Source organism: Erithacus rubecula, assembly GCF_903797595.1.
Source record: "Erithacus rubecula genome assembly, chromosome: 2".
NCBI lineage: Eukaryota > Metazoa > Chordata > Aves > Passeriformes > Muscicapidae > Erithacus > Erithacus rubecula.
Window position 1 is genome coordinate 86,275,105 of NC_136685.1, and position 26,243 is coordinate 86,301,347.

Sequence of the window (26,243 nt, forward strand, 5' to 3'; positions counted from 1 at the left end):
CAGAGGAACTTGTGGCTCTCCCCTTAGATGAGTTCAGCATGCAACACAATGAAATTTCTTTCACTGAAATATGGATTTAGCAGATAAAGCATTTAGCAGGCTGTTGCCAGAACTCTTTAGGAGCATACTACCTGCAGGTAATCCTAATGGCTTTTTGAACATAGTTTCATGTGCTGTTTGTGTGCCATCACTGTGAAAAGAGGCAACTAATCAGTGAAAATGAAGTTTCAGTTCACAAACCACATTGTCATGCTGCTATTCAGACAGTCTGAAAGCATTTTCTCTGATTTGAAGAGGAGAAAAATAGAATCACATTGAATTTTCCTGTATTGTGTATGAACAAAGTATCAGACTGTCTAATGTAAAATCTGAGCTTTCCTCTTAGATGAAAAGTACATTAGTTCCTCACTAAAACAGTCAGCATATTCATCCTGCATAAAATTCTTATTACTCATTTTTATTTATTTTTTTGTCATTTTTTAATAGCTGTACCTATAAGAATTGCAAAATTCAGAAGTTCAAAAATTTACACCTAAGTCTTCAAAAAATATAATGGAGTTATGTGCAAATAACTTCTCTGATCAAAACAACATGAAAAATCTTAGATGAAAAGTGTAGGCAAAAAAAATAATTTGTTTACCTTTCAATTTCAAGACAATCTCTCCTCTTCCTGAGCTTGCCTGACAGAGGTATATTCAGATTCAATTAATCACAGGAGTTACATGTTTACACAAATGTCAGGGTAAAAATTTATGAATGCAAGACATGTATAAGGTCTAGAAATGAAAACTAGGCTATGTATATAGACTACAAATGAAAGATATCATGTGATAAAGGCCTGTTACTTGTCTACAAGCATTTAACTGCTACTGGGCATTTTTAAAGCCAATAAAACATGCATAGTCCAATCACCACTTATCCTCTAGAGCTTGAATTTATAAAAAACATTTAATCATTCTGCACTTGAAAAATCTCTTTCAAAATAGAACTGCCTCCTATAACCTTAATGTTCTCTCAGTGTTCAGTTTTACAGTACTTATAATTTAATCACTGATGATCAAAAGACAAGTGCTCACAAAAAGCTCAGAGCTTGAATTCATCATGTTCTAAATTCCTAGAAATTAACAGAAAGAATTACACTTGAGCTCAGAATAAACTGAGCTGCAACCACACGTTCATGACCAACTTCATAATGCTGCAATGAGGATGGCTGGCTTATGGAAATGCCCAGTGCTGGAAGGAAGGAACAAATGACACTGCCTCTTTCTCAAAACTCTGCAGAATTGTTTTCAATTTGCTGAAATTGCTGAAATAACACAATAGAGTTTTCAGGAAAGCATGGTGAAAAAGATACTGAGTGTACATAAAATAACAGTACAGTACTACATATGAATATTAATAGTATTTAAAATATTTGCTTTTGAAAAAGGCATACTACAATGCAGAGACATTGTATTCTCATAAAAATAAATAAACAAAAAACCCCAGAAAAACAAAACCAATACCGAACAAACCCACCAAACAAACAAAATCACACCAAAACCAAACCCTGACTCAATTAAAATTAAATCTGTGGTCCTTCAGTTCCGAGTTGTGTTTTTTAAAAAAAAACCAAAAAAACCCAAAAAAACACCCTAATGTTAAAAATATGCAAATTCCCTCTTACTTAGGCATTATAAAAAGAAATAAGACTTTTGGTGTGAATAATGTAAACAAAACCATTTAGAGAAGAACTTTTTGTTTAGGACAAAATGCATTTTGACTTATTCAAATATAAAAACCCCACATTTCATCTGCATCTGCCATTTGTTTTTCATCTTCTACAGATTAAACTTAGAAGAAAAATCAGACTTGCAGCAAAACAGCAAAGAAACAAAAATCAGAACTTACAATGAGTCCTTTTAGGTGAAGTTACTGAGGCAGAAAATACCAGCAAAGTCAATTAAACACTAAGACGTTGCTGCTTGAGAAGCGATTGGAGCGCTCACGGGGATAATAAGCACATACACAGTACTCAATAAATAACTGTACCTTTCCAAGACTGACTACCTGACAGAACTCATTTAGTGTTTGAACAATCTCAGCCAAGGCTCTACAGCTATTATTAGCAGCAATCTTTCTGGCAGCAATCATGCACAGCCTGCCACACCAACTAGCAGCACAGACCATTCATGCTGCACTGCAGCCAGAGGGCCACTTTAACCATTTCCTTCAAGCTGGACAAAAACAGGAGAAAACATTAGTTCTGCTAATACAGTAGCCTATGGCTCCTCAAGGAGCTAAAGCAGGGTATCATGACTCTTTTTTACAAAGACCAAAACTCAACTGTCCTCAAGCGTAAGCCAGACTTGACAAAGGCAGACATGCAGACAATTTGGGGCAGCCAATGAACAAGAAACCAAACAATAACAGAAGAAACTCCAACTATCCCCAAGCAGGACTCCCCTAAGAGTCCCCTAAGCAGAACTCACATAACCCACTTCTGTTGAACAGCTTTTATAAAGTCTAATTGATAAACAGACAATTTCCAACTCTTCTACCTTACCCTTCACTGTTAACACAGAAGTTGTGAATAATCTGACAACTGAAGCTCAGAAATTTCCATGACCACATGTGGTCCGATCAAAATTATACATGCACTTAATACCTCAACAAATTTGACCAGAAGGCAACATTTTAACGTAAGATCACTGAAAACACTTCATAAAACACTATGTTTTTTAGTGCAAAGCTTCAAATACCTAACTGAGCTTCTGTAGTACAGCCACAGCCCTAAACTACAGATTTCCCTTGCAAAAACATGATTAAGGAGTAGTCTTTACTGAAAAAAGGCATAAAGAGGCCATTTGCATGTGGGTTTTTTTCATTTCCAGTAAAACTGATAAAATTCTATAAACATGCTTTTAATTGCCCAGGACATAAATCAATCACTCAGCTCCCTAGAAAAAGATTGGCAAAAGTGATGTAAAGGATATTATAATCCTATTAAAATTTGATATGAACAACATTGTAAAGTGTATTTTACTGTTTGTGATAATCAAGCATATGGCAGTTAATTATGCAAATTTAATCTGTGACCTTAATAACAAAGTCTTCAAACCTGACAAGGGACTACAGTGTTTAAATGTGCTGACTCTCAAGAAACAGCTCCTACTTTTAGAAGGTATTACAGAAAAATATTAATGTTAACACAAAGTCAAAAGTGCAACTAACAGAAACCCCATCCGAGAATAAAATATTTTTGAGCATATGTAACCAGGAATTCTATAATTTTTTTGATTGTGCTCATCTAAATATCTGATCTCTTTTAGATATTCATCTTCAGCTGAGATTGATCAAGTCTTGGCAACATCTTTCTATTCTAACCATAAAGGTGAGTCTTACTGGGTTAGCACCATCACAGCTGTTATATCTGATATTCTGTTGCAGCTTCCACAAATAGGACCTCCTAAATCTGCTTCTTCTATCTTTTGTTCCATGCATTCATTCCTCCTGATAAATGCACTGGAATAGAAAGCCATCATCCTACTGTTGAACCAAGTTTCTAATATTTTGAAGTTATCATTTATTTTGCTGCTGATTTACCAGATTTTCTGTCAAATACAAAAATTCAATTCAGCATTTCACAATGAACTTGGCGAAATCAATTTCTGCAAGGTTCCAGGGCATCTAGAAGCAAGCCTAAGCTAGTCATAACCATCTCCTTTTGTACTTGCCCCTAAAGGTAATTTTTATTTTAGACTTTGAGCTTTCCTTTCTGCTCTCTGGATCCCATAAAGTCATCTTGAATTGACAAGAAACCTGGTTTTAGACACTGACTGTGAACTCTCAAAATGCTGTATGTAGAACAAGGGAGGTATGCAATCCTGTAGATGCACTAGTTCCTCAACCCCATCCAAAAATAACTTTATGGTTGACAGCTTTTTCCACAAAACCTTTCCCTCACATACTGATGGAAGAGCCTAAAGGTGCTGCTGTTGTCACCTTCTGTGGGTGCACAAGAAAAGCAACCCTTCCTTTGATCATACCTAAGCAACTGGGTTTACTCTAATTCCACTTATTTATTCTTGCAATGGCATTTTGTTTCACTCACAAAGCAAACACTAAAATGGCCTCAAAATCATCATGCCTCATTTTTTAAAGCCAGTCAAATACAAAAGTTTAGACAGATAATAATTGTGAAACACTGAACTCAGGAATAAAGGCAATATTTTATGAAATTTATTTTCTACTAACTACTTACTGTATTAATGTCTCTAGTTAATACCCAACAATTGTCAAAAAAGTGATCACTTAGCACAAATTACAGATCATATTTTCTGGAAATCAATAGAAAACAAAGATACAATATTTGCTTATCCTGTCAGATATTTTTCACAGACACACATCTGTCTTCAGAGCATTTGGCTGTCCAATTTTTAACTGAAATATTCGAATACAGAACCTTCTAAAAATATTTCATATCAACAGTTTTTAAAAAGGACTGATTATTATCTTCTCACAACAGAATTAAATCATAGCAACTACATCAAAACTATCAGAAATATTCCAGCACACAGACTTTTGACAAGGGAACCAGATGCACTGTTCAAATTACTGCTGCAGGTCTCTTGCTGTATGGGGGACTTTCAAATTCAGCAGTGGTTCATATAATAAATGGGAGAATTGTGTACCACAAAGTAACAGAAATGAGATTCATGAGATTACAGATGAGTTTCACTATTCCCAGGTATATTTTTCATCAATTAAATAATTAAAAAAAGATTTAGTATATAGTATGCTATACTTATAGTATTTATAGAACCAGAAAATACAATACACCAAGTCTAAGCAATCCAGAACTTTCATAATATTAAAATCCAAACAGATTGCAAATGAAGTTTCTCATCTGACTCTTGTAATCATGTTTAAACTTAAAATTCTGAAATTCGAATATTCCCAAACATTAAAAGGCTTGAAGTCTGAATTTAATAGTTTCCATTTGGTATGTCTGGTCTATTAAAGATAACATACTTTTACAATGGAGTTGCAGTAAAAAGCACAAAACCAGTGAAGATTTAGAAACCATCCTTAAAGGAATTAATTTATTCTTTCTCAAAATGGATAAATTTTAGAAACTTTGAAGTTTCTCTGTTTGTCATTCATAATTTGCAGCTTAAATTTGTCCAATTGCTCCCGTTCTTCCTATTAAGTCTTCAATTAATTGAGCTGCATTAATTCTAAGATGCCTTGGCTTCAAAAATGAAATCAGTTGCACAGCAATTGCTATTTCTAGGCACTCACTGGGTATTTTCAGGTGTGCCAGAGGGACTCCAGCTTTTAGTTTACAATTTTATTTACTAGAAGAAAAAAAAGCTTTGAACAGAACATCTTTCCTACAAGCTACTTCTTCCTTCTTTTCAGACACTGATTGCTCTTCTGTATCTCTTAGTAGGGGGTACTCCTCTTCCTTGCCCACTCCACACTCTTTGTATTGCTTTAAATGGCCAGAGAGAACCCAATCGTGTCAGAACCTTGCTCCTTAAAGAAATCCCTAAGGTCTCCTTTCAAACCCAGATGCCAGAGATAAGCAGCACAGCTGGGAGCAGGACTGCAGCTGGGAGGGGACATTAGCATGTGAGTGTAAGATCATCCCTCCAGGCTGTCAAAACAGGACCTTGCAGACAGACATCTGGCATGGGGCACTCAATTAGGATTAACAGCCAGCTCTTCAGATAAACCTTTAAACCAAATCGTTCCACACCATACTTGTCAATGCTGCTTGTCTCCTTCCACTCCGAAACTGAAAACTCATTTCCCAAGTCAACTCCCAGCACCCATCATCCCGTGTCCCTCTCTGCCACACCTCCATTCTGCCCAGTGAAATGTGACTTGCTCTGCAGAGTCCTCAGTGCAGGCAGGATGAGCCCAAAGGAGCTCAGTCACCATTCCAGCTGACACTTGCCCTGCCCAGATATAACCAGACATAAGCATGTGCTTATGTGCTATGGGATGCTGCCCAGGCTGACACAAGAAGGCACTGCTGGCCAGCATCCATCCCCTCGCTGTCTGCCAGCATCACAGAGCCCTTCCCACAGGGCTGCTCCTCTCAGGCACCTCATTCCCAAATACCTTCCATAAATACATGAGATGTATGAGAGAGGGTAGGAAAAAATTAGAGACCGAAAACTGTCCTTGTCATTGAGGCACATTACTAGATGTGGGGTTAATTATCCAAATTTCAGGGGGCATTTAAATGACTAAAGTCTTCTCAGACCATCAATAGAGTCAAAGGCCTATAAACTACCAAGGAGCCCAAGGCCTTGACAATGAGATCTATTTAACTAGAAAGCAAATAAGAGAAAATCAAATTAAATGCTGGAAGAGAAATCAAATTAATTATCTGTATTTGTGATGATTGAACAGAAGTGGAGAGGTTCACACACATCATGAGACACCTTAAATTAATACATGTATAGGAGAGTTTAGAGAACAATTATACACTATGAACAGCAACAGCTACTTGAGTTTGGATAAGAATCCTCCCCAGATTTTTACAGTATCTCAGGAATACAACAGCTATTAATCGAGACACATGAGCTCAAATCATGTTGTGTAATACCTAGGGTGTGAAGGAGGGAATGTGAGCTAAAGAAAAAATGTGGGTAATTAGCATAGTCACAGCTCACAGCTATGCTAGCCAAATTAATCAAATTTGCAACCAAGACACAGTGGTCAACAGGCATTTAATAAAGAAAAATCCTCAGCTGCTGAAAAAGGATCAAAGAGGTTCATGAGAAAGATCAAGGTGACAGCCTATTGGATTTCTAAGAGGCTTTAAAAAAATTTTAAGGAAATAAGAAACCCCAATTGGCAAGATCTCCTGCAGAGATAAACAGCTGGTTGTCTGATTCAGCATGGTCCTTACTACACTGCTGGGCTGCTTTCTTAAAAATGCTGATTTCAACACTTAAACATCTTACATTGCCTAGCACCATACTGTTCTACCACATCTCAGTACACAAAATCAAATGCAACATCAGAAAATTAATTTTGATAAATTACTTTTAAAAAATCATTGGAAATTGTTATGCCAAATTATATTAATTTTTTTCGAAAATGCAATTGTTTTGTTGGGATTTTTTTTTCCAGAGAATTACTGCAGACAGTTTCACTAGACTTACATATCACACCCCAAATATAGTCATGATAAAATTTTTTGTCAGATTTGTTTAGAAAATATCCTTTGCTTCAAAAGTTCTATTAGAACTTTGACAGACAGAAGAACCATTATTAACCATTTTTCATTCAGTTACAGCTTTTCCACTTGATTCACATCAATGAATGGAAGTAAGCATCACTTAAGAAATTACTGATTTGGCCAATGAGACTACTGTAAACAATTGGCTTCCCTATTTGCAACATGACTTCCATTGTATTTGTTTAGCTAAGCTGTCATGACTTTTTTTTTTTTTTTGTGCAAATGTATTTAAATTTAAATTAGCTGCAGTTAGGCCTGTGATGGTATGCATGAGGTAGAAAGAGCAGTGCAGGCATGACAGGAAAAACAATGTATTAGATTAACGCCTACAGAGCAAAAAATTCCCAGTTTCTCCCATTCTTAAGCATTATCCTACCTCATAAACTATAACCCTAGTATTTTTCTCTCTCATTCTCTGCTTTTTTAGCCAACCATGTAAAACAACCTGCCACTGCATCAGTTGTTCCACTGCATGAAACACACTGGTTGAAATGCCAGAATTTAAAAGCATTTGGATTTTAAAGCTGTGAGACAAGTAAGAATCAGTGTTATATAAAAGTCTACCAAGAATCTAAACTAATTTGCCTGGGTGCAATCTCCCTGTACATAAAACAAGACTAAATAAAATCTGTCAGTTAAAGGTAACAATTTGATCATATTCAGAACAATTTATAAAAGTATGCCTTGTAACCAAGTAACAATAATAATGACTTGCCTAAACCAACACAGTATAGGATTTTGTTCTTGCTCGTTTAGGGTTTTAGCTTTGTTTATTGAAGTTACTAGTCACAGATTTTACAAGCTGTTGATCAAATACTGTAGGTGAGTGCATCACACAGAAGCTTCTGGCCATGACATGCACAGAACCAGATTCCTTGCTCCTGTACTATAAAGTAGGGATGCTCCCAGAAACAAGATACTCCTTGCCTAAATTCATGCTTTTGGTTCTCAGAGATAACCCTTTTTATTCTTGCTTTGCACAGAGGAGAAGAATGTTACCCCATGCTGAAACAGATGTGGAAACAAGCTGCTACATCCACAGAATAAGCCACTGGAGAATGTTGTTAAAACAAAGAAGGGAAATTCTCAGCCAGAATTTGAGTCAATGCTGTAGAACAGTCTCCTCTCTTCCAGCATATCTACAGCAACTAAAAAGACTCCAAAAATCTTCAAACTAGAGTGTAGACAGACTGTAACACTTGGCACAGGGGGGACGAAAGACTTCACACAAACACAAGATCATTCAAATCTGACAACTTTTACTCCCAAGTCTTACTCCCAGGAATGGTGACAACAAAAGTCGGAAGAGACTGCGGAAAGAAATCTGCTCTGGTCTTTCTCCAAAGTTACAGTCTTCACTAAAAGTGTGATCTAAGCAATTCAGCTACACCATTACAAACAAAAGTGGCGTGGATTTACAAGGCTTATGCATTTTCAACCAAATTTAAACTTTGTTTATATTTGTTTACTGCAATTGTGTAAAAGATTTGTGATTCAATGTATCCTAAAGTGGAAAAACAGAAAACAGTTGAATCTGGAAGACTTGATCATACATCTGGATTTTAATAAACCTTTCAGTCTTTTGAAAGTAGATGTTCCTTTAATTTCAAAAATTAAAGAGCAATATAAATTTATCAAATACACCCCTGGGGCACACAGAAGCGGGTATGCTGCATTATCTGAAGTTTGACCTAATCACCTGGGTTTGCAGTATGTTTTACCCAAGGATGCAAAAATGGCAACATCAACACAAGGAAAAAAAATTAATTCCTACAAAAAACACGCCTAGTTGCCCAATAAACAAAATAAAGACAAAAACACCATAGTCTACTCAGATAGAACATAAATTATCACTGTATGGAGAAAGTGCAAGCAATTTGAATTTTTCATCTACTAGAATTCATCAGTATGTTTACAACAAATTAATTTCATGTTTGCAGAATGTTTATTTCTTTTCTGTTGTAACTGGCCCTTCTGAAAGCCAATCTAAACTGTCTTTAGTCATTTGAATTGGATTTCTATGTCAATAAGTTTGAAAATAAAAACAACTACTGGTGTATAAATCTTTGATTTGTATATATATGTTTTTTGTTTTGTTTTAGGGATTTTCTACCAACCAACCACTTTCAAAAAGGTATTCTTCCTTTAGATTACAGAACAAGTTTTGTGTGAACAAATTCAGGAATGCTTTTCTTTTTGTTTTTTATCATCTAATAATACTATTATTAGATGATAAAAAATCTGATTTTTCTGAACTGACAAGGTGTTGCCTAAATTCTCTCTTTGTTTCAGGTGAGGGGTCTACACTTTTAAAGAGTTATACATTGGAGCATAATAATTTGGAAATTGGATCACACACTGAAAAATGTACATAAAGACAAAAAAAATCCCATCGTTTCCAAATATAACTTTTCTAATCTATTAATTTTAAACATTGTTTAGATTTGTTTTCATGAATGAAAGGGCTTGACAGCGAATGGACTAACTTCCAGGCTGTCAGCTTACATAAAGAACACAACAGCAAGAGCTGAATCATCTTTTGTTTTTCCTTGGGGGTCAGAGGGCTATGGAAACATTTAGAAAAAAAAAAAAAAAAATCAGTCCAAACTACCATAATTCAGACATTTTTATCCTCCCAAAGCTACTTTTTTTCCACCAGCCACTTGAAATAAGTGCAGATTAATCCAACTGAACTGCTCAAGTGCTTCATGTACCAACAGATCCTTGGTTTGTGGGCAGCCTCATGCTTCTCAGCTCTGATGGATTATTATTTCATCCTGAAGGCAGCAAGAAGACTGCAACACATTGCATATTGTGGGTTAGTGGTGTGTGAGGAAAAGAAGACAGTAATGCACAGTGAAATCCTATATTCATGATGTATGAGAGAGATTATCTACTAATTTTTACTAAACCAAGGATTTAACTCAAAATGTTAAGCTCCAGAAGAACTTGATAACTTCAGTTTAAATGAATATGGATTTTAACTTTAGGAAAAAAATCAAATAAGTAAAATTCAGACAGGAAATAAATTTCCTTTATAAATAAACTTTGTCATAATAAGCCTCTGTATTTAGAAATTTAAGTAAAAAGGATTCAGTAGGAAAGATTTCCTGCCTGGTAGACAACCCTAGCTTATCCTAAAAACCCTACAGTTCAACCAGGTACTTGGGAATCAGATCAGTACTTCCCAGTTGCCTCACACACACTGAGAAAGCCATTTTCATATTAATCCTCTGGCAAGCTTTCCTCCTGAGCATATGAACATCTACAGGATGTTCATCTATTTTTTCCCTACACATCTATTTTTTCCCTACACATCTATTTTTTCCCTATGGCAGGTACATTTTACAGCAAGAATAGCAGTGTTGTCATAATCTATTCATAAACCTGTTCTGAAACAGGTCTGTATACTTCATAAACAAAACTGAAGTGATTTCCTATAGTCTAGCTATTAAAAGAAAGTCAGAATAATAATGCAGATGATCTATTAAATAGCATTCACTGTAAAATAATCTCTCATTTGCCAGAAATCAAATAATTTTTGTTTTATACATTTGTTAAATAGGCTTCGTAGAAATTAGAAATAATGGGGAGGTTTGTGCAAAAGAATAGCAGCATAAAAAAAGTAGATCATGATGAATAGAAAACACAACCTTTAAGGTCACAAATATAAATATTTGGGACATTCAGAACTCCTTGGACTTACTGCAAGTGGTGTTCTACTCACATAATCCTTTCTTTTTAAAGAATAAATACTATGACTCCTGAAAATATTGTCTGTATCTAGATACTCCCAAAGAAACTTTCTCCTTTTTAAAAAAATTTAACTACCATACACAATTGGAAACATAAGACACAGTTACACATGCTTCTTAAATATGATCCAAACATTAAACACATATTTCACTTGAAATTTTGTTTAAAACAATAGTCCTGTGCAGCAAAAGACTAAGGCATAGGTAGTTCTGCTAGATTATAAATACATCAAATATAATTTTAAAGATATCTGTGATTTTAAAGCTATGACAAGGCTAGAAAGAGTTGTTTCAATCCTGCTACAAAGCAGACAAGATGGTTTAAAGAAAGACAATATTTTGAAGTAAGGAGACACAAAGACCTGAATTCTCTATGCATTGTTTGCTTTCAAAGGGAAAGAGCAAATATCTTTTTCACTTGTTTTACTACAGTGTTATTATTTTACACATGAGTTGGTCCTTAATATCTTCTCTCAATGCAACCTATATTAAATAACTAATCAGACCATATAATTAAATAAACAAATATCAAATGCCTATGCACAGACTGGAAATTGACAACAGCTATTCAAGTATCCTTTTTCCATAATATCTACCGGTGTTCATAAATTTTTTTAGACCTACCTTCTTACTTTGTCTGCCTTTATATATCAGCTTAGTTCAGAAAGCACAAGCAATAATGCAATATGAGGACTTTTATTTTTTTCACTAATCAAAGATCAAGTATTTACCTTCCACAAGCATGTCTGGCACATCTGCTTGATATCTAGGCCCCACTCTGATTTCTCCCTTGTCTGCTAAAAGCGTTTTCAATGATGGATCATACACCAATGAATAAAAAAAAGCATCCTAAAAAATAAGACATATTTGCAACAGCATAATAATTTTTTAATTAAATTTGCAAACTTTTAACACCTTCCATTTGGAAATTTGCATACTTTACAGAACAGAGATTTGGTATATAAATCTTTATTTCACATAATACAAGTGCTTTATGTGTGCTTTTAAAAGGCTAATTAAGACTTCCTCATTGTTAGGACTTAGTTCAGAACAGAGGAATAATGAAAAGATTCGTACACAAAAATATATCAATAGATTTGAAGAGAATTAATGTTAACTGCTTTCTGAATTTAACATGTTTGTACCCATAAGTATCTCTACCATAATGACTTTCCATAACAAATTAATCCCCAAAAATAAAACACTGTGTAAACCCTTCTCAGGCACTAAAACAGTATTGGCAAATGTAGTGTAGTCACATTAGCATAGTCCACGTCCTGCTTTCAAAAATATTTTTACTGATTATCAGTGGTTTGATTTAGAAATTAAAAAAAAAAAAAAAGACATGTTAATTTTAGTTAGACAACACTGCCTTCCTGATGCTATATTAAGACATTCCAAATAAAAATATGTTTATGTCAAAGGTGTTTTGCAATCTTTCAAATTCCTGGGGAATTTTCTTCCTCTCTGGTAAAGCTAAGCATCCTAAGTATCTTCCAGAGGAAGGTGGGGAGATACTTTCCATATAATAAAAGAAAAAAAAAAAAAAAAAAAAAAAAAAAAAAGGAAAAACAAGGAAGAGAAAAAAGTACCATGTGAATTCTCCCCTCAGTATCCACTGCTGGAAGACATCTCTATATTTTCGTCTGTAAGATGCCATATTAATTACTTGAAACTAATTATTTCTAAATATAAACATTGATAATAAACCTATCATTTAAGTGTGTAAATTTCATTTTTATCCAATAACACTGTTTAAACCCATTTTTGAACATAATTTTTCTAACCTATCATCCAAGATATGATCTTCAACGTATTGTTTGCCCATTTGCTAAAGAAACAGAAAAAAAAAAGAAACTTATCCCAATATTTAGTAGAATAGAAATCACAATTACCTCTTTCTCCAGGTATGACAGCACAGATTCTGTCTCATTCAGAAGTGCAACGCTGCATTTCCCCCTACAGGAACAATAAGCAAGAATAGTTACTTCATTAAAAGTTCAAATTTCAAGTAAAGAGTTACTTACAAGAAAACAATCTAGATATAATTTAAACTTCTATACTGAAAGTATAAAAGCATTAAAATATATAAAAATTAACTTTGCCATACTTTAAAAATACCAAAACTAGCATAAAAGCAACAAAACAAATGGCTGTACTAATCTGAGCATTCAAATACATTGGAATAACACCAAACTGGGAAATAGTTTCAGTAATGGAGAAGCAAAAAAAAAAAAAAAAAAAAAAAGACATACAATGACAAACAATAAATACACACACAATTAATAAAAAGGCCTGGATCAAAGAAACATCACCTCCAAGTGACTTATCTCCAGTAAATTCAGTGTATAATTTGAAAAACAAATAACCCAAACTAGAAAGAATATAAGGGTTTACTTTTAAGGCTTTAAAAACCAAGTACTTTTCTCTTTTGAATGACCTGCCCATGTGTAAAATAAGTAATCAATGCAATGGGACTTTGACCCCACCACCTTCATCCCCTTCTCATCACCACCTCCCCCAGCATTGCCTTGCCTCAAATTCCTCTGTCCCCAGCTTCTCTGCAAATAACCTGCAGAATTACATTTAACAAATGGTATTTTAAAGAAATACCCATGAATGTGGATGAAAAATTTAAAGTGTGCTGAATCACCTTGCTAGCAACTCGCGTTTTTATGTTATAGTTTACAACTGAACTTATTTATTCAGTTTAGCTGTATTTGCCAGGAGGTTCCTGTGCCCGTGTACCTCCAGCTACAGGAACTATGCTCAGAACACTTATCTCCCATCTTTGCTCATGGAACAGACCAGAATACAAATAGAGAAAGAGCAATTGTTTGCAGAGACCTTCTTGGTTTTAAGATAACACTAAAACCCAAAACGGGTATTGTAAAAACCTGTCATTCTGTCAGGGAGTGCTGAATCTAAGCTCAACCAGAGGCATTAGATGCCAATTGCTAATGGCTGATCATTAAGTGAACATACTAATGCTAATGACTTATTCATTGCCACTGCACATCCTGGGAAAGGGGGGTAAGCCACACATTACTGTCCTAAATTTCTCTTCATTGTCATACCTGTCAGGAGAACCACAACACCAAAGAAAACGATGGGAAGAGGGGGAAGGAAAATCTGACCACAATAGACAACAGCAGAGGAAAATCCTCCTGCAGCAGAGTAGGAAACCTTCTAGATACTCCATCACATCTTTCTTTGAAGGTTTTCTTGAAGACTTTAGCCTTGATAATTCTGGAGCATTCTCTTCTAAAAATTAATTGCATTGCAGCATGAAGTCAGTTTTCCAACTTTATTTGAATGTTTTATTGGTCTTTTCAAGTGTAAAAGGCTAACCAAGAGTTTAGTTATCCAGTCTGCTTCTATTCCATGCTCGAGCATGCTCTCTCTCCGCTACAGCCTGCCCTTCTTTAATTCCAATTACCACAGAGGCATTCATTGCTCCACTGCCATCATGACTGCAGAAGTATTTTATTGACCAACCTCATCTTTTATTGCTGGTCCATTGAAAACTTCATTTTATTTCATTAAGATACAAGAATAGTCCCTGCAGCATGTCTTCTAAGCAAGTAAATTTCTATTTGATGCTACATTTCTTTGTACAGCACTTTAACCATCTAACAGCTGGAGTCACACAGAGGTAACATTTTGTATGCATATATGACCTCTCACATCCATGGACTTGAGTCTCAGTGAAGACAGTACTAGGCTTACAGCAGGCACTAAAATAAAAATAAAACAACAACCAAACTCATGTTTGAAAACAGATGAATTATGGAAGTCTTTCTACTTTTGATTATCTATACTACAGTTACCTGTTTCTGTAATCCAGAAACTTGCAATACTTAATATAAGTGATGTAGAATCTTTACCAAATTCATAAAAGACTACTGTTTATATAACTCCTTCCTCTTTCTTTCCTATCAGAGGAAAAGCTTCTCTGTCTAGTCACAAATGCCCTGCTGTGTTGAACCAAGGACCTAGTTCATGGTAGTGTCCAACAATCGTGGATGCCAAGGAAATAAGTTAATATCAATTTGCAGTAATATACCCCTTAATATTCTCCAAACAGCACTGCACTTTTCACCCTTTCTTCAATACTAATAATCAAATGCCCTGGGAAAAAAGTTAATGTCATATAAAGCACATTGCTTGGGACTTAGCTCTTTAAAGGGTGTATCTGAAAACCTACAGCTTCTCTGGATTCAAAAATAATATTTTTCCTCCTTACAGTATTCTGGAGCTTAATTCCTTAATGTTTTTAAATTATTTCAGATAATTGGGACAGATAGAGTTATATCAAATACATAATCAATATAATAGCATAAAATCTAAATGTTCCAAACAAGACAGAGAAAAGAGAGGGGGAGCTAGCTACCTACAAAAAGAAATGAAAGCAAGTGTATGCTGCATTTAGCAGATTATAAATCAGTTATAAAATAAAGTATACTCTCTTCTTTCAAAGATCCTACTGTCTTTACATTTTGAGTATTATTTAGATTTGTGGCATACAATGCCACAGGTTCACTGTTTTGTTGGACTCTCCTGCCTGAAATGTGTCATTAAACTGAGTTCAGGTAAAAATTACAAAGAATTGCCCAGTTTTCTAAAAACTATAGAAATGAATAAAGAGTTGTCTACTACTTTTCCACATATGAAACCTTCTTCCTCTAAGCTGCATTCCTCCAACAAGCAGCATTCTTAACAAGCATCATTAAGGTGAATTATTAGTGAACAGCAGCAGAAAGCCTCAAAGTTAAGATCACATGTCTGAAAGATATGATTTTTGACCTTTTCCTCAAATTAAAAATATTCAAAAATTTTTTTTTTTTTTTTTTTACTTTCTACAGAATCAGGCAAAATTTTTCTTGCAGGAATGTTGAGGGAGAGTTTAAGCAACCTCAAATGCACAAATAACAGTAAACAGAAAAGGTAGTTAGCTTTTAGGTCATCATTACAACTTAATTTTGATGAGATAAAGTTGTGCCTTCAGAATCCATTCTGCTCTTAGATGTACTTTGTATTTAAACTCACAAATAAAGAGTTGTTTCTTTGAGACAACAACAATGTCAACAAAACTTATTATACAATTAAATCAGCCAGTAACAAAAAGTAATTTAGAGGTCTTGCAGTAAAAGGAGACAATAAAACTCACCTATAAATATATGCTCATGGTATTGCCAGCTGCTATCATATAGAGCACTCAGGATTCAATTTCTTCTCCTGTCCTAGTAACCAGACCCACATCTCATAACTTTTTTCTCTAAAGCATTAATCATGTGAAAATCCTTTTCACACGCTTTCCTTCCTCTTATTTGTTAGAAGCTTTTGTCTGCTTGTAAATTTTTTTGTATGTTTTGTATGTAAGGTGACTTCACCAGTGAATTGACAAATCCTGATAATTTACACCCATCAGCTAAGGGATGCCTGACAAGCTATTTTTCTAAGCCTACAGGTTACTTCCATACCTCAGGGAAACCTTTATGTTACAACACAGAAATGAGACTCACACTCTCTTCAGAAAAAAAAAAAAAAGGAAAAACCTTTAGAACTAAAGCACTTTAATGATTTTGTAGGAAAAGATTTCTTCAACAGCCCTAGCAGAAATGCAGGACCATACAGTCCCAAACAAAACTAACCATCTAAAGCCAAAACCTCAAAGCACAGAGATACTAATGAGGATTAGAAGGAAAATGTAAGAAATACTAGTTATCATGGGAGAGAAAAGTCTCATTGTGGGGAACATAAGGATTTGTTCCCCCTCTCCCCACCTTTGTTTTATGGAACTATTTTTCCTGGGGTGGGTGGGAAGCCGTTTACTGCAGAACAAAGAAAAGGAGAATTAAATTCTAAAAAATAAATGACAGCTTTGTGAGACATTCATAGGTCAGACTGTCGTGGACAATTCAATATGGAACTCATGAAAATCAGCACCCTATGTGAGATGCCAGTTACCATGCCAGTCCTGAAGGAGAGATTTCACAGAGAGTATGCTGAGGCAAGACCTAAGAGATGATAAAAACTAAAGATAAAAACGTGCCATGTTTCAGTGAAACCAAACAGAGGAATGAAAAATGTGGGAACTTACTTCAGCCAAGAATGTGACAACAATCAATATTTAGATGAGAGAAGGACAAGACTGCCTTTACTAATCTGTTCAAATGAAGGCAAAAGATGGTGATAACCAGCTCAAGGATTTAAGTAGCATGAAAAAACATTGTACCAAGGTTATTATACCAGACAATGCTATGAAAAGATTTCAATATAGTCTGATTAAACAACCTAGAGCAAAACACCAAATTGCCCAGAAGATACACTGAAATGCCTTCTTGTTTCCACTGTCTGGGTAATTGTTCTTTAATGAGCTTGTTCTTAAAGTAATCAAAAATATAGATTAAAATATTTATCAAAATTTTAAAAAGCTGATGCAAACATTTATATTTTAAAACTATCAAAATTAATCTAAATCAACAGCAACTGCCTCATCTTTTAGAGTGCCTGTTCATTTCAGCCCTAACTTTTAAACCAGTAGAAGCCTCAATTCCTGTTCTGCTGTTCTGGCAGGCTATTTCTTCATGTTTTCAGCAGATGAGTGAGACAGCCCATGAGATACTATTTTTTTTAAATAAGGATTTCTTGCAACAGGAGGTATGAAAAAAAAAATAAAAACAAAATTACAAGAAACAAAATACTGGGTGCCTGTTAACTAGTATGAATGAGTGGAAAAGGCAACTTCATGGGTTCAGTACCACACCAACAAAATTTTCTATTGGAATGCAGATGTAGGCTGGGTGTAATGATGCAGTGCAAGAACTCTTAGAACCCATTGCTCTGGGTTCCCACCAAGTCAATGAAACTTTACATGCATTGCTAATTCAGATACAGCTGAAGAAAGAAAAAAAAAAACAAACATGCAAGCATGACCCCAGAGACTTGGAAATAACAATTATTAATTGGCCTCCTGAAAACAACAGAATTTTGATGGATAATTTTGTACAGATATATACCAATTGCATCTTGATGATCTGCATGAAGAAATGTTAGTGTCTCAGCAGACATTTGGAACACAGAAGCATGAGTCACTAGCCAGACAGTCTGAGAATAAAATAACAGGAAAGAATATTAGGAAATATTATGCTTGTGAGAAAAATCTGATTTGATTTTAACATATGCTGTTACTTCAATGACAATCAGAGATTAAACTCAAATGAAGGTGCATAATGAAGAGGGGTAGAATGGAGCAGGTGCAGGAAAAGAACTCCACAGTAATCTTTTGCACATTACCATAAAGGGAGAAAAGCGGGAGGAAGGTACAGATATTGAATAAAAGAGGAGAGCTACCTGAAATAACACCTTTTTTCCTGAACTGTCTTAAATGAGAAAGTGTTTTGAAGATTTCCAATCAAACATCCACTTTGAGCCAAGTCTTGATCCCCTACAAGCAGCCTACACTGCAATGATGATCACCAAACCACAGACTGGGGACTGTGCAGTCCAATGAGCTTCTACCAATTATGTGAAATTGATTCCCCAGGCACAGCAAGCCAATACTAAGAGTACCTGTGTATTTCACTTTGAAGCACAGTTTAAGGGGCACAGAGTGATGCTGACAGACACCAATGTCTTTATAGCAAATTTCAAGTTATTTCAACAAGCTATTGCATAACACTAAAAAAAAAAAAAAAAATCAATAAAATAAAAGCATCATCATAGTGATTTAAAGCTGTAATAATAGATCCCTAACTACAATTTGAGTATTAAAATATCCAATCAATATCCAGAATTGACAAAAAAAAAATCTGCATTTTATTGATTCATAATTGGCTCGATTTTGTCTCTGTTCATTTACAGTGCCATCTCAAACATGAAGAAGAAAACCTAAACAAGAAACAAAAAATATTTGATAGATGACTACTACTGGAATCTATGCTTCTGACAAAATAATACCAACTTTCTAACTAGTACAAGATTGTGTATCTGTGGCCAAAAGATAAATCAATATACTTGATATTATCTGATTAACACATGCTTGATCAAATAAAATTAAAAACAGAATGCACAGAAAACTGATTTATGCGCATCTAAATGAACTAGTAAATGCCTGGCATCTAAACATGTGCATGGATTATATGGATGGCCCAGGATTTTGATACTGCATATGGCTTTTAGTCAAAAAATTCAGAGTTTTAATTTTAATAAGAGCTGGAGTGCTAATTTTGTGCACTCCAAATTGGTAAGATTTATAGTCTCAAAGCAATTGTACCCAACTGACATGGATTTAGAAATAATTGAAAGGTAAATCTTCTCCCAATGTGGTCACACTAAAACTATGTATTTTGATATCTCAAAACAAGCATAACTGTAGATGTACTTTTTGTAAACTGGAAACTACATTGCTGTAAATTCAAGTCATTGATATTATTTCTCTAGGGATTAATTCATGCTAAAAAGTGAAGAATCTTGCCTTTTAGCACAGCAGCAGTGGTGCACATGAACTGAACAAAACCACAGGAGGCTGGTTAGGAATGATTTTCCATACAATCATGAAACCATTTAGGTTGGAGAACACCTTTAAGGTCATCAAGGACATTGCAAGCTGCCCAGCTCAGAAGCAACACACATCACTCCAAGCAAATGAAAGTCAAAGTTTTGCCCTATGAAAGACTCCTCCCTTTTAATTATGTCACTACAGGGAAATACTGATTTTCAGGTATTTAAGTGGCAGTTTTCCACTGATATATACACTTTTTCTTACCCTGCTACTAGTACTGGCTATTGACCACGTATGTAAACAGGATTCTGTCCAGAACTGAATTCTCATTTTAATTCAAGTAAGAATAATTTGAATTCTATTGGAAAAGGGGGGAAAAAAAAATTAAAAAGAAAATAGTTAGACAGGCTTCAAAAGTCCCAAACTCTGTCCAGAAGGGAAGAATACCTTGCTTAGCAATCAGAATGATTAGGTAAGCACATCCCTATGTAAAACAAATTCACTCCTTATCCAGTCTGATTTATGCCAGAAAATAATCAGGCTTATAAAGTTATTAGTAAGCTTTTAAAACCCTAAAATTTGTATATATACTCACACACCCTTTATATAGAAACTTCTATTCAGTTTGCCAGTAATGCCAAAACTAGAAAACCTGAGGTAATACCACTTAATTCTAAAGTGCCCTGTCTTGAAAAGTAACACTATAAAATGACCTGTCATATCTGTCTTGAGCTTTAGACCATCTGTTGTGTTTTGAGTGAAGGAATCCCAAAATCAGAAAAAAAGTACTTATCTATTTAGTTTTGTCACACAACTATATTTTTGCTGCTTTTTCTTCTTCATGATCTCATCAGGACTCACTAATAATGATACTTCAAACAACTGAGTCATTTATAACACATCTAAAGAGCACCACATGGCTACAGTTTGTAAGCATGACTTAAACTGCATATACTCAAGCTACTTTTTCTGCTATGTCTACAAGGTTTCTACCAATCAAAGTTTCTTTAGTCTACCCAAGAGCAGGTAGACCATTTAACAACCAAAAAAATGACCACCAGAATAACAAAAAACCACCATAATCAAACAAACAATTAAAATGAACAAAAAAACAAACTGAAAAAAAAAATTAACGCTGTGTTCTGAATTCTATTAATGATCAGAATAATGTCAAGAGGGAAACCAAGATCCTTATAGACTGGTAACTTAGAAGCACATTTTTCTGTACCTTCACATGTAAAAATATGCAGAGGGTACAAATTTCTTCATAAAAATTGAAGAACTCTTCTTATAATCTGACTATTGGGTGCTTTTTAATGTCACATATGCATAGGCATTCTGGAAAACCACTCACATTCTCTCCAATCATATTAACCAGCTTTTAATAAAACTATCTTATGTAATCACAATTTTTAAAAGGCTCATTAAGTCCTTTCTGTGTTGGAAAAGGAGTGATAAACCAAGCCAAGACCACCTTAAGATAGTTTTGAGGGTCCTTTTCTTGGTTTTGTCTTTTGTTTGTCAGGTTTTAAAGGATATGTGCAAGAATATTTCAGAATCAATGATCAGAAAGTTTTTCTTTCATAGATGCACAGAAAACTTGAATTGGCTGTTTATTTCTACAAAGAGAATCCTCTAAAAAACATAAGAAACATTTAGTTTATCCAACTACAGATTGCATAAACACTCCCCATTAAAGATTAAGGTGCAAATTTACTACAGTTATTTGAACAAACCCCATCATGACAAACACCTACATAACGCACAGATATACTATACATGTAAAAATGAAATGCAAGAAAAAGAATATTTTCTTTCTTTTGTTTCCCTGAAAGGGGAGGAGGTTTTTATTGCAGCATAAAGCAGCCCAAAAGATTCATACCTGCTTTTATTATGACATCTGAGAATGCCTGTCTTATGTAAGCTTTCCAAACACTTAAAATATCATCACCATCATCATCTTCCATTAAAACCCCACAACCCCAAGACTAGAACACCAAATAAGCAAACAAGAAATAAACAAACAAGCAAATATACTGAAATGGCAAGATGAACCTTAACGTATAAATAAATTCTTCTACACAATTTGTAAGAAATATTTAACTTTAGAGAATTATGAACAAATTAACTTAGATGGTAATACATGTTTAATACCTATTAACTCTTGAGAGCTTAAGAATGAAATATAAATTCAAAGCCCAAATCACCATTCAGATAGATAACCCAATGCATCTCCAACAAGATAATCATTTGCAGATTTTTGTAAAAAACCCCACTTTTACCACACGCTAAGTTTTATGGTGAATTTTGCAATACTGGCAGAAAATTTCAACTTTCTGACAACTTTCATCATTCTTCCCCCATGCCTTTCCAAAATGGTGTGTTTGGTAATGCTCAAACCTCTGAAACCCCAAGTGCACAGCGCTGGCTGAAGTCAGCCCCTGTCTGGGATGGCAGCAGGTACAGGAGCCACCTGCAGCAATCCTGGTGCATTCACTGTGTGACATTAACACAGGGAGTGGCTCAGGGAGCCTGGCTGGCAAGACAGGTGGGATTACAGAGCCTGGCAAAACTGCAACGTGCAGGGATTAGGAAGGAAGGAGATAATCCACTGGAGGGGTGTTACTGACTGCACACATGAGAGCAGATGGGGGGGCAATAATTTCACTTGTCACTTGACAGGTAGGCAGGAAGGTAACAAGCCTTGTCTTTGATGCCCTGGTTGATTCATGAGCTTGTTTCCTGCCTCACACTACGACTCCAGAACAAGCCAGGCAATTCCACCTTCACAAACACAATCCACTGCAAGAACTCTGTCCACAATGCACCATTACTACATTACCCACTTCTAATTCTTTTATAAATCTGGGTCCTTGGGATTTTTTAATCCCAAAATTTATGCTGCTCCCTAAAGTTACTGAAATAGCATAGACACATCTAATTTAAAGGGGAGACAAGATGAAGTCTAAAAAAAAATCCCAGCATTTCTAACAAAAATTACATATCAAAACTGTGACATATAAAGTACATATAACAAAATAAAAATATCAGAATGAGGGATGAAACTGTATTTCACTAATACAAGAGCCAACAAATTATATCCAAATTATTCAAAACCCAGAGTTACCAAACAAAAGCTCCAGGGTTAGACATGCACAGTTAAAGAAACATATCCCACTGAAACAACTGCAAGGTAAATCAACTATGAAGTAACAGCAACAGGTGTATAAATGAGATATCACCATATTTAGAATTGTGAACTAGAACAAAAGTAACCTTAGTGATAGGGTTTTTATGGAGGGGGAGAGGTATAATTTCCACTTTTTACTTATTGGTAAAAATGAAATAAGAACATACTAGGTAAAATTCTTTTACTCCTTCAATTACAACAAAAAAGGCAATTTTCCTGGCTGAAGATGTCAGGAAAAGTTCAAGATGTGTAGCTGTCAAAAACCTCCTCCATCCTCTTAAAATCTATTTGAACTTTTTCCTCTTCCTTCCAAGGAGTTGAATTTTTGTGTTCTTACTCTTGAGAGAACTGATCTCCAAACTCTCCAATCTCCACTCTATATCATTGTACCACTTACTTCTGTAAATTCAGTTTTTCCTAAGAGCTAAAACTTCAGGTGTTTAGAGCAAAGGCCCACATCACAGTGCCACCCTGGCTTTTATTGCACAAATATCCTCTAGCCTAATATATGGAGGCAACTGGCTGGGTAGACCAGTGGCATCAGAGAATGTCATTGAACCTGACTGCAGCAAGGACTGCACTGTTCCAGTCTCCTTCAAGCAGACTGGAAACATATGGACTAGACAAGTAGACAATAAGCTTGGAAAAAAAACACCAGACTGGAAAGGCTGTGGTGAGTGATACAAAGTCCAGCTGGCAGCTGGTTACTGGGAGTATCCCCCAATTGCTGACCCTGGGAAAACCAGTTTAATACCTTTATTAACCCAAATACACTTTCAACATGCCTGCAGATGATATTAAAGCAGATTTGTTCACTCTTAAGGTATGGTAACTAGAGGGAGAAATTCTACTCCTTTGTTCAATTAGGTAATGGAAAGATAGATCACTAAGATGGCACCAGGCTTCTTTCAGAGAAGCAGAGTGATAGGACATAAGGTATTAGACAAAAATTCAATAAATAAATTCCCAAATAGATGATAGGGGGAAAAAAAAATCACCACAACACTCATCAAACACCAAAAAAGACACTCAGAGAAGCTGTGATGCTGCATCCTTAAGTACTCTCAAATTCTGATGGAAGAAAACTACAGGAGTGCCACCTTCTCAATATTTCCTCTTTAGAGGACAAGCTAATGAATAAAAGTTTAGAAAATTACTGAGAATGACAATGTGAACACTAGTAAATTAAAGAGCTAAGTAAGGAATACTTCATAGAGTATTTGCCTTCTTGTTTCTTTTCAAAGCTGAGTTTTAAAATGTTGTTGAAACATCAAGCTTGTTCCAGAATTTGTCTGGTAAAGGTCTTAGTAACACGTGACAGCACAGTGCTATAACATTCATCTGTTCTGAAAAGTAGATGCAAGTCATCACTCTGCTTTTGCCTGCTGTGCTGTGTGACATGTACTATGAATTCACGTGTTTTTCTGCCTTCTTTGTGAACTATGTACTGGAGAACCTCTATTGTATTTGCTTCCTGAGTTGTGAGGTGAGAAGACATTTACAATACTTCTTCTATGTAATCTTCCCTCTGCAAGGAGAATACCTTATTTCAATATCTAAATGTCAAAGTAAGTAAAAGACACTGCACAGGATTATTATCCCCATGCTATAGTTGGAGCAGCAGAAAATTGACAGTTAAATGACTTTCTCAAAGTCAGAACAAGTAGCTGAATAAAGCACAAGAAATTAATACAAAAATTTCCAACTTCCAATTTTTGTGCAAGAGAGAGAAGCAACATCTAATCTCTGTGGTGCCCAGTGACAGGACTCAAGAAAATGGCCTGAAGTTGTGTCAGGGGAGGTTTTGGTTGGGTATCAGGAAAAGGTTCTTCACCCAGAGGGTGTTTGGGCACTGGAACAGCTCCCCAGGAAAGTGCTCACAGCACCCAGCCTGGCAGAGCTCAAGAAGTGTTTGGACAATGCTCTCAGGCACATGGTGTGATCTTGGAGATGGTGCTGTGCAGGGCCAAGACCTGGACTCAGTGATGCTTGTAGGTTCATTCCAACTCAGAATATTCCCTGATTATGTGATTTGCCAATAAGACGAAAAATATGCACATACAACATGCTTCTCCTATTGGACAATATATAACTTTTTTTTTTTATCTTCCAGACATTCATGGTCTGAAATAGCTGGGGGCAGCTGGATGTAATGAGAAAATGAAAAGTCCTTAAGAATGTCATGTAAGAATGCATTGTTTCACACTAAATTAGCCTCCCCCTGTCACTGTGCTATTTCTTTTTCATTTCTAGATTCATCATCCTCTCATTCCAACAGAAAAAAAAGTTTTCTTGACTGCTAAATAGAAGATGACATGAGCACCTACATCACATACAGATAGAAGTCAACAAACACTTTTTGAGCTTTAGCAAACCTCTTCCTACATTAAAGGCAATTTAAAACAATACTTGAAATGTTTCTGCAACATTTAACCAAACTCAGACATGATTTCTTCACATTTACTGAAGTTGGGGTTATTTTAATTTTAAATACATGCAACCCTAAAGTGCAGGTCTGACCAGTGAGTCACTGCCTCCTTTCCAAACCCATCTGCTGCTTTCCAGGCCAGACAAAACAGTCAAGGTTCCTTTGGCCAGCAGAATAACTAAAGAAATGAGCACTCCCAAAGCAGTAACAGAATGACTTTCCCCCAAATTATCAACTGATGCTATCAATTGGTGAGCTAGAGCTCTGAGACTGTCATCCCTTCTAAGGCTCAAACACCAAATAAAGAAGGAAGAAACAAAGGTGTTTCCAAAGCAGTTTATGGGACAACCTGGCCCAACTCAGCTCAGATCAATGTCACCCTTTTGCAAGGCTGAATCAGTCCAGCAGATGGGTTACTGGCTGGCAATCCACTCAGCAGAATACACAGATAAATTCTATTTACTACTTCTTACCTGATATGCGTTGCTGGTAGGGACTCATACTGGCGAGAAAGGAAAAGCTCTCTGTGCTTCAGCTGATGTTTCTGTTTATCAGTCAAATCAACCTCAATTGTAGTTTCAGACTCTTCTTCAACTTCTTCTGCAGAGAAGCAGAGCGTAGGTCGAAATTAACTCTGTTGCATAACATCATTGCAACCATTTCATTTGACATCCCCCCCACCCCTTAGCAACCTCCTTTAGTATTTCAAAGAAAAGATGAGTTTAACAAGACTATAGTTTATGTAACTTGACAGAATGTTAAGTATTTTGAATTATACACTTTACTTCAACCCTTTAAAAAATTATGCTCCTCTCCTCAGTACTACGCATTGATGTCTTTCACACAGTTTAAGAACAATCCTGACAACACTACTCATTCCTTTTTCATCTTCTTTCCTCTGTTTTTTTCTCTTGGTTGCTGACCAGTTTTGGGGTTGACTTTCTCTTGCCAGTATCACTACTACTAAAACTTTACACAAGTCCTGGAGAAAAACACATTTTCTATGAACTGAAATTTACTAAACATAATTGCAGTCTAAGACTCCAAAATCAGTCAAAGAAACCTGAAAAATCTAGTGTCTTCCATTATGCTAACCTTCTTAGATACTGACAACAAATACAGTG

The 26,243-nt window shown here is 35.4% G+C and overlaps 1 protein-coding gene across 2 annotated transcripts in view; it reads right to left on the reverse strand.

The window, feature by feature from the left end:
- Positions 1 to 26,243, reverse strand: part of MTA3 (metastasis associated 1 family member 3) — a 134,093-nt gene that overhangs the window by 85,701 nt on the left and 22,149 nt on the right. For both annotated transcript variants that reach the window (XM_079298589.1, XM_079298590.1), the window contains exons 4-6: positions 25,593 to 25,719; positions 12,891 to 12,954; positions 11,727 to 11,844 (exon numbers count right to left, since the gene is read on the reverse strand). In XM_079298589.1, the coding sequence (XP_079154715.1) occupies positions 11,727 to 11,844; positions 12,891 to 12,954; positions 25,593 to 25,719 (309 nt within the window). The remainder of the gene's footprint in view (positions 1 to 11,726; positions 11,845 to 12,890; positions 12,955 to 25,592; positions 25,720 to 26,243) is intronic.